The following is a 10,284-nucleotide window of genomic DNA, read 5'->3' as shown; positions in this document are numbered from 1 at the left end:
TGAAAAACAGGGTAACTTATTATTAATTACTAAGGACTTAAGACATAAATCTTAAGATATTACTTAAAATCTTGACCATTATTTTAAAGTGAAAAACACGGAAACTTATTAGTAATTACTCAGGACTTAAGACATAAATCTAAAGATATTACTTAAAATCTTGACCATTATTTTAAAGTGAAAACACGGTAACTTATTATTAATTACTCAGGACTTAAGACATAAATCTTAAGATATTACTTAAAATCTTGACCATTATTTTAAAGTGTAAAACACGGTAACTTATTATTAATTACTAAGGACTTAAGACATAAATCTTAAGATATTACTTAAAATCTTGACCATTATTTTAAAGTGAAAACACGGTAACCTATTAGTAATTACTCAGGACTCAAGACATAAATCTTAAGATATTACTTAAAATCTTGACCATTATTTTAAAGTGAAAAACACGGTAACTTATTATTAATTACTCAGGACTTAAGACATAAATCTTAAGAAATTACTTAAAATTTTGACCATTATTTTAAAGTGAAAAACATGGTAATGTACTAGTAATTAGCACAATGAATTATAAGAAAGTGTATTCTAAGGTACAAATCATGGTAATCCCCTATTAAAGACACAATCCTGTACTTTTATAATAACAACACTATTACCAATAAAAGAAATTGTACTGTAAAGGCATAAAGTAACGTTATGCAACCTAAGCGAGTAACAACACAAACAGTAGAGCGGACCTTTGTCTGCATCCATGTAGAAACATACGACTCATCATAATGTATATATTTTTTATCAATTCTTTAAAAATACTTAATAGTTACACAGATTACTAAATGTTAAATATTTAATTTATGAGTAGCCAGTGCCATATTTTACATAAGATTTTACTCAAAAAGGCTAACGTTAACGTTACTTATTTAACACAAAATGGCAACTGTAAATCCATGTGCCTGGCTTTGGTTGTTTCTTTGCATCGCAGAAAAATCTCTTCTCTGTTTCGCTTCTCTTCTCTGTTACGCTTCTCTTCTCTGTAGCTTTAGCAGTTTGTGAAAAGATAACTCCAATTTCTTGTTGAATCTATGTGTTCAGTTAATCACACAACAGCTCATTCTAATATTAGCCGCAGCAGGCGCTTGCTGTCTGAGTGTCTTCCGCATAGTTTTGACGTCATGCACCTCCCCCTCCTTAAAGTGACAGCGTATGGGTTCAGTTCATAACAGGGCCGGAGTGGGGCCACTTTTCAGCCCGGGAGTTTCAGGCCCAAGACCGGCCCACTTTTTCCATAGTGTTATTAAAAAAAATCAAATTGGACAAATAAAGCAACAGTTCAGCTCCTACTATAGTTTTTATTAATATCATGTTTAAACAAATAAGGTAAAAGTTAAATATTTCACTTAAGATGAGAAGTTAACAAAAATATTCCTCTGCACTCTAAAAAGGCTGTGTTATTTTTGACCCATAATGGGTAAATATTGGACAGAACACATGCTGGGTTAAAAATAACCCAATGTTGGGTTGTTGTTATGCAACCATGGATTAATAATAACCCAACAGTTGGGTTAAAACAACCCAGCATTGGGTCAATTTTAACCAAGCAGCGTGTTCTGTCCAATATTTACCCATTATGGGTCAAAAATAATCCAGCCCTTTTTGGAGTCTATTCCACAAGGAAAGGTTGATAAATTATTAGATGATGATTATGATGAGATTATTAGATGATAAATTATTAGACTATGATTAATCAGATGCAAATAGAAATATAAAACCCAGTCCTAATTAAAAAAGAAAACAATTTGACATATTGAATCCAATATTGGGTAAATATATAGCATAACAAGTGATTTATAAGCTTTTTTTCGGCTGGTCATTTTTGACTGGGAACACAAAAGGGAACTGGCTTATCTACTGCTCGGAAGCTGCTTGCATAATATTTGCAAAGTCTATGAATAAACAAAAGGCTAATATTTTAACAAAAAAAAAAAATGTTGGCTTGTAAATAGTTTGATAACGGCATTAGCCGAATAATTACGTTGCTAATGCTAATCATTACTAGGCTTATTTCTCTTTAAGTTACCTGTTGTTGTCCTCTTGAAAATAAATCTGTAAGTTTGGCACATTTGGCAGCATCCTCCTTCAATTAATTTTTTCTTCAACTTGTTTTTTACGCCCTCCTCCTCCTCAGACGCGTATTGTTACGGTAGGGCTGGCCCAGCCTACCGGAGAAAAGTTTTCTGGGACGTGCTATGGACCGAACCAACTCTATGGGAGGGGAAAACTCCCTCACATGGTACAACCCATGCAGAGGCTGGGCACTGTCAATGCGAAACGTGTGAAGTGTCATTTAAGAGAAGATAGATTCACTAACTCGACCAGCCCAAAAGTTAAGCGGCCCACCGGGAATTCTCCCGGTTCTCCCGATTACCCACCCCGGGCCTGGTTCATAATCAAATCGAACATGGATTAATGAACTATTTACCATAAAAGCAAGTGATAATAATTAAATAATTCAGATGGGGTTAATTCTTATGTTTCTATTCTTATGTTAATTCTACATTCTGGATTTGATTTAATCATGAATCAATATAACATAAAGGATCAAAATGTGATCATATTATAGCTCATACACGCGTACGCACGCACACACATCATAATGAATTTACAGCAACTGTTAATATGTAGTTAATTTATAGTCTTTTTAAATATGTTAATGTATTGCTCACCAGGATTTATTCAACATGTAATAGTTAATAATGACTATTAAATAAGTAATAAGTAACTAATTGTTACTTAACCCAAACATTAGTATGCTATTAACTACTTATTAGTTAATCGCTCTTCTTTGTTGGTTGCCAGTGGTGATGACAGTGTTGATGCAGCGCTAGTCATTTGTTCTGCATTGCTTCCTGTGTAGCTACCTATTGAGTATTGACCATTATTTTAAAGTGTTACCGATAAAAGTAGTTGTAGCGGCCACCATTCGTCAAATGATGTTTTATATAAACAAGGTTTGGGAGGAGCTGATCAGTCAATGAACTCGGCTGGCTTTCAATCATTAATCAATGAACATGGCTGGCTCTTAATCACTAATCAATGAACTTGGCTGGCTCTCAATCACTAATCAATGAACACGGCTGGCTCTCGATGATTAAGCAATGAACACGGCTGGTTATCAATCACTAATCAACACAACAACTTAGTACCAGCTCTATAAATAATCATAGAGTCCTTACCCTCAATTCTCTGGGACATTATTGCAAGATGTCCAGTCAAACAAACCCAGCACAGGAAATTCACCATACCACACAGGATTATCTCGGGCCTTCCGACAGCGGTCGGGATGTTTCAATCAAGCCCGAGGCCTCCCCACAGGCCGGGCGATCTTCCCGCATTGCTACACGAATCCGAAGGAGAAAAGGACCATCTCCTCGCACCCCGCAGAGGCGCTCCCCACCATCACCGGCATCTTCATACGCTTCTGCTTCTCTAGGAATCCCCGACATCAAGAAATGGTCCATCCTAGGCATCGAACTAACTCTTGAAAATGCAGATATTCCATTCTCACGTAAACAAACAAAGGCGCAACTGTTCAGCCTACTCGGCGATAGCCTGAGGGCTACTCAACCCCCGCAAACAGCCGTGACAGCAAGCTCTGACTCCTCGTCTCTGCAAGCACGGAGTACACCGTACACCCGAAAGACACCAGGGAAAACATGGAGGTCTCAAAGACACAGCATGAAGCCATCAGCTAGCCTGGGTCGCCCGCCGATGTCTCCAGCAGCCAGCTCACAAGCGAGTCAGCTAGCAAGCCAGCCAGACAGCGCGAACATGCTTCCGCTCATGGCAACGGCTTCGCTCCTCCCACTGCCGCTTCTTTCTCCCGGCCAATGGCCTGCCGCCCCTCCGTCTCTCTATCACACGGGGTTGCGTTCAGCAGCAGCGCCGGCCGCATCTATTTTTCCTTCTCACATTTCTCCCATTTTTTCCGCAGGAGCCGACACGAGCGCGGCAACGGCTTCGCTCCTCCCACTGCTGCTTCCTTCTCCCGGCCAATGGCCTGCTGCCCCTCCGTCTCTCTATCACACGGGGTTGCGTTCAGCAGCAGCGCCGGCCGCATCTATTTTTCCTTCTCACATTTCTCCCATTTTTTCCGCAGGAGCCGACACGAGCGCGGCAACGGCTTCGCTCCTCCCACTGCTGCTTCCTTCTCCCGGCCAATGGCCTGCTGCCCCTCCGTCTCTCTATCACACGGGGTTGCGTTCAGCAGCAGCGCCGGCCACATCTATTTTTCTTTCTCACATTTCTCCCACTTTTTCCGCAGGAGCCGACACGAGCTCGGCAAAGGCTTCACTCATCCCACTGCCGCTTTCTTCTCCCGGCCAATGGCCTGCTGCCCCTCCGTCTCTCTATCACACGGGGTTGCGTTCAGCAGCAGCGCCGGCCACATCTATTTTTCCTTCTCACATTTCTCACATTTTTTCCGCAGGAGCCAACTCGAGCTTGGTAACGGCTGTGCTCATCCCACTGCCGCTTCCTTCTCCCGGCCAATGGCCTGCTGCCCCTCCGTCTCTCTATCACACGGGGTTGCGTTCAGCAGCAGCGCCAGCCACATCTATTTTTCCTTCTCACATTTCTCCCACTTTTTCAGCAGGAGCCGACTCGAGCGTGAGGATGCCTCCGCTAACGAGTCAGGCCCCGGTTTTCGCTGCAGGAGCCGACACGAGCGTGAGGATGCCTCCGCTAACGAGTCAGGCCCCGGTTTTTGCCGCAGGAGCCGACACGAGCGTGAGGATGCCTCCGCTAACGAGTCAGGCCCCGGCACCCTCTATGACTTTTCAACCTGATATTTTCGCCCACGGATCGACCCAAAGCGTGAGGCTGCCTCCGCAAGCGGCTCCAGCGGCTTCTTTCTCTGTTGATTCTGTTCCCCAGACCCGTCAGCCTTTCACGCTGGCTACCGCAGCACCAATGCCCATCCCACCCAACGCATTGGCCTTGGAACCTCCCCCTGTCATCAATTCCATCAGGCAACAGATCCTCGCAGAAATTGAGGCAGCCGGCATCAGAAGCGGATCTTCCCCCAACACTAGTGCCTCCCTATTCAACTATAATATTCCCTTAAATCATCCACTCAAAGACCTTCTTACCGCCTCTCTAGATACTATACTCCAAGCAGTCTCAATGGGAACTCTTCAAACCTATCTGACAGCTTGGAGAAGCTTCAGAACTTTCCATCATTTACACCAGATCCCTTTAGCCAACTTCTCTCTACTTACCATAACATCATTCATATCGTACCTGCATAAAGTCAAACACCTTCGAATCAGCACAATTAAAGGGTATATGAGCGGAATCCAATTTTTTCACAAACTAATGTTAGGTTCACCCTCAACTGCTATCACTAATCCCCAGACCGCCATGCTTTTAAAAGGTATTGGAAAAACCCAACCCAAGAGTCCAGATCCCAGGTTACCCATAACCATAGAAATCCTTTCAAAATGTCTAGCCACTCTTCGCAAAGGCTACTCCTCAGTACATACTGCCCGAACCCTAGACGCCATGTTCGTGTTAGCCTTTTTTGGTTTCCTCCGCTGTTCAGAATTCACTGTTTCAGCCACCTTTGACCCAAACCTACACCCAACCATCTCTGATCTAGCCATAATAGATGACGAAACCATCTCATTTTTTATCAAACACAGCAAGACGGACCAAATGAGAAAAGGACACCACATATACATTTTCAAAATTCAAACTCCCATCCAACCATACCAAGTTCTCAAAGCTTACACTTCCTACCGTTGCCACCAGATTAAATCCTCTTCCGACCCACTTTTTGGGGATGAATTCAACCGCCCAGTAACCCGCTTTTGGTTTCAGAAGCACCTAAAACAAGTTTTGCTAACATCTGGCTTCCCCCCCCATGAATTTTCAAGTCATTCCTTCCGCATTGGAGCAGCCACAACAGCTGCTCAAAACGGACTCCCAGACTCCCAGATACAAACCCTAGGCCGCTGGTCTTCGGAAGCTTTCAAAAATTACATCAGGGCAGATCGTGCTTCCATCAAAGAAGCCCACCAAACACTCACGGCCCAGCAAACGGACATAAGATCACACCGTCACACATAAACCCATCATCACCCTCGATCCACTTCCCTGCCTCCGCAGAAGCTAGTACCGGCAACTCAAGCTGACACCCTCATCAAAATCTTACACAGCCCTACCACAACAGATTCCTTCTCAGATAACAACAACTGTCGCAGCGCGACCGCTCTTGCAGAAGCCCAAGCTTTTATTTCACTCTCTGCCACAGCAGATGCCTTTTTTAAGCCAGTATCGCAGCAGCGACCGCCCCCACAGGGGCCCGTGCTTCTTTCACTTCCTCTGTCAATAAAACCTTCCTTTTCCAACTCAGGCCAGTATCGCAGCAGCGACCGCCCCCGCAGGGGCCCGTGCCTTTTCCTCGATCTGCCGCAGCAGTCGACTTCTGAAGCCAGTATCGCAGCTGCGACCGCCCCCGCAGGGGCCCGTGCTTCTTTCACTTCCTCTGCCAATAAAACCTTCCCTTTCCAACTCAGGCCAGTATCGCAGCAGCGACCGCCCCCGCAGGGGCCCGTGCCTTTTCCTCAATCTGCCGCAGCAGTCGACTTCTGAAGCCAGTATCGCCGCTGCGACCGCCCCCGCAGGGGCCCGTGCTTCTTTTACATGCTCTGCCAATAAAACCTTCCCTTTCCAACTCAGGCCAGTATCGCAGCAGCGACTGCCCCCGCAGGGGCCCGTGCCTTTTCCTCGATCTGCCGCAGCAGTCGACTTCTGAAGCCAGTATCGCCGCTGCGACCGCCCCCGCAGGGGCCCGTGCTTCTTTCACATGCTCTGCCAATAAAACCTTCCCTTTCCAACTCAGGCCAGTATCGCAGCAGCGACCGCCCCCGCAGGGGCCCGTGCCTTTTCCTCGATCTGCCGCAGCAGATTATTTCAACCTCGAAGCCCGTATCGCAGCGCGACCGCCCCCGCAGGGGCCAGTGCTTCCTTCACATTTTCTGCCCAGCAGAATCTATGCATCTATCGCTGCCTAAGCAGTACTGCTCCCTCTGGAGTTTTCTTCTTCCCCAACTACCTCATGTCTGGCTCCTCTAGAGCACAGCCCCATCTCAGGGCACAAACTGCTTCCTTCGCTCCCTTGGAGTCCTACCTTGCTCCTTACAGCACTACCTCACCTATTACCTTTAAAAACTCCCCGCTCTTCTTCAGAGTACAATTTTCTCCCTTCCCTACATATTGGCAGCAGCAGATTTTGCTCCCCCGGAGCCCCCTATATTCTTCAAACTACAGCCTTTGGGTCCAGGCCTCTGCCCCACTTCATACTATCCTTCTCAACCTCTTCACAGCACTTCTCAACAGTGCCCGCTCTCCAGAGCTGCCTTTTTCAATTCTACCCTCTACTTCAGCATTTTCCCCAATGAGGGCCAGCACCTCGCCTTCTCAAGCCAGCCTTCTTTGAGGAATTGTTGTTCAGGCGGCTGTCCTGCACCACCTGCTCTTTTTGGGGATAACCCGGGTCAGGGCACGCCCCAGGCCCGGGGCTCCTTCCCCGGTCAAGGGACGAACGTTCCGAACTCGGGGGGTATTTCCCGAGCTCGGAACCTTCGCCCCGGGACAGCACGCCACTCACGCATATTAGCAGTCCCACTTTATTGTCAGTGAGGCGAACTCGTAAAATTATGTTTTATATAAACAAGGTTTGGGAGGAGCTGATCAGTCAATGAACTCGGCTGGCTTTCAATCATTAATCAATGAACATGGCTGGCTCTTAATCACTAATCAATGAACTTGGCTGGCTCTCAATCACTAATCAATGAACACGGCTGGCTCTCGATGATTAAGCAATGAACACGGCTGGTTATCAATCACTAATCAACACAACAACTTAGTACCAGCTCTATAAATAATCATAGAGTCCTTACCCTCAATTCTCTGGGACATTATTGCAAACCCACCTCCACCCCTTCGCCTCACTACGTACATTTAGCTCAGCACCGGGGATAACCCGGGTCAGGGCACGCCCCAGGCCCGGGGCTCCTTCCCCGGTCAAGGGACGAACGTTCCGAACTCGGGGGGTATTTCCCGAGCTCGGAACCTTCGCCCCGGGACAGCACGCCACTCACGCATATTAGCAGTCCCACTTTATTGTCAGTGAGGCAAACTCGTAAAAGTATGATTTATGACCCCCTTGACAGGTGATGTTTTGACAGGTGGTACCCGACCAGCTGTACATGCCGTCCAGTATTGCAATCATATATTATATGGGTTTTAGACAGCGAGTGTCTGGACTGTGCGTGTTTTATGACGTGTCAATCAACGCGTTGATTTTCCTCTGAGCATGTGTGTTTTTTGTCAAGCGAATGTTGTCATGTTTATTGCTGTCAAAAAAAAAAATATTGTTTTAGACTCTCCAGTTTCTGCCAGGTTTTATGGCCGGTGTTTCTCTCTCACCAGCCCTCAGCCCCAGCGCGTCTCTCAACGGGGTGTCCCTTGTAAACGAGTAAAAATTTCTTAAACTCTATGTTGGTAAAATAAAATGTAATACACCCCACGTTGAAGTAAAGGTTTGTTTTAGATTTAGGGGGCTGGGAATTCTTAAACCGTGTCTCTGATTAAAACTTTTGAGTGTATCATCACAGTTATTTAATATATTCCGTATACGTGTATAGTTTAAGCAATTGTTTTAAAATAAACGTAATAAATGTAACTCTGTCCGCTTTGGCAAAGTAAAGGTTTATTTTAGATTTAGGGATTTCTTTAATCAAGTCTCTGATTAAAACATGTGAATGCGCGCACCGACGGCGACAGAGAACTTATATCTGACGTTAATAGGGTTGCCACCTGTCCCGGTTTTACCGGGATTGTCCTTCTTTTTAATAACCTGTCCCGGGAAATTTATCAACTCTCCCGGGACACTGAATGTCACGGTTTTCGAAAAGCTATGTAAATATGAAATTTAGCGCGCGCACGGCAGAGAGGGAGACCTTGCGTCTGTGTGTGTGTTTGCCTCATTTAGCGCATGTAAGACAGAGAGCATCCTGATTGGCCTGTTTCAGGACACCAACCAATCAATTGTCAGTGTGAGCGGGCTTTTATCTCTTCTCCCGAACCAAACTAATCAGTGTATCTAGAAACAGGAGCGCCATGGCAGAGGGAGAGTGCCCCAAAAGCGAAAATATAAGACACATTTTACACCAGACTACACGAAAGTGTATCCCTTTCTTAAAAGAGTTAAAATCTTGCATGGTGTAGAGTTTGTAACAGTGACTTCAGCTTTTCCCATGGCGGGTTAAATGATTGTAAAATACATGTTGAGGTGAGTTCAACAAGTTTAATTTCATGTGCATATTTGCTAGTTGCTATTTAGACGTGTTTAAAGTTGCAATGGAATATAAATAAAAACAGTTTACATAAATAGTATAAGCAGCTTTAATAAATTGTAAACCTGATTTACATATTTTAACATAATGAACAAATAATTGGGTAACACTTTACAATAAGGTTCATTAGTTAATACATGAACTAATAATAAACTGCACTTATAGCATAAAGCAATTTTTTATCTTTGTTAATGTTAATAATACATTTATTTAAATCTTGTTAACATTAGTTAATGCACTGTGAACTAAAATGAATAAACCATGAACAGCTGTATTTTTATTTACTAACGTTATCAAAGATGAACAAATACAGTAACAAATGTACTGCTCATGGTTAGTTCATGTTAGTTAATACATTAACTAATGTTAACAAATAAGAATTGAAAAAAAAGAGAATTGTAAAGTGTTGCCAATAATTGCATAGGCCTATAGAAATATTATGCTATGGGGGGGGGGGCTTGTGAGCAAACCAATTGGCCGGGTCATCGATATGTCCAGGTTTATTATCAGACATGGGTGGCAACCCTAGACGTTAAGAAACTTAATGTTTTAATACGTTTTCATCCCATCTTCAGGGTTTGTTTTTATTAAAGTCTACTTAAAGTCGTGTGTTAATATTTGTATATTATACAACCAATCTTATATTGGCTGCTCTGACAAAAATAAAGTATTATTTTAGATTTTAGGTGTGTATTTTATGACAAATACAGCTTGATATAAACGTTTGTTTTGTCAAGAGCTTCTTTAAAGTCAAGCACGAATCAAATATTTTATGTATCTGGTTAAACTTAAATCGGCTATTATCTTTTCAACTATACGCTATTTTTCTGATCAGTCAACTTTCAGAAGCTGATCTGTGAGGGTC

General features: G+C 43.9%; 1 protein-coding gene across 1 annotated transcript; it reads left to right on the top strand.

Moving 5' to 3' along the window:
* The first annotated feature begins 3,261 nt into the window (after positions 1-3,261).
* Positions 3,262-6,400, top strand: LOC141350869 (uncharacterized). Its single transcript, XM_073856709.1, has one exon. It carries the CDS (start codon positions 3,262-3,264, stop codon positions 6,124-6,126), a length of 2,865 nt encoding a protein of 954 aa, XP_073712810.1. The 3' UTR covers positions 6,127-6,400.
* Positions 6,401-10,284: the final 3,884 nt, after the last annotated feature.

This window comes from Misgurnus anguillicaudatus, chromosome 19 (genome assembly GCF_027580225.2).
Source record: "Misgurnus anguillicaudatus chromosome 19, ASM2758022v2, whole genome shotgun sequence".
Taxonomy (NCBI): domain Eukaryota; kingdom Metazoa; phylum Chordata; class Actinopteri; order Cypriniformes; family Cobitidae; genus Misgurnus; species Misgurnus anguillicaudatus.
Note: the sequence above shows the minus strand (reverse complement) of the source record. Positions and strands in the feature narration are given on the sequence as shown.

What these genes read in the sequence shown, in the direction of transcription:
- LOC141350869 (XM_073856709.1), top strand. Translation starts at nt 3,262, where the DNA reads ATGTCCAGTCAAACAAACCCAGCACAGGAAATTCACCATACCACACAG.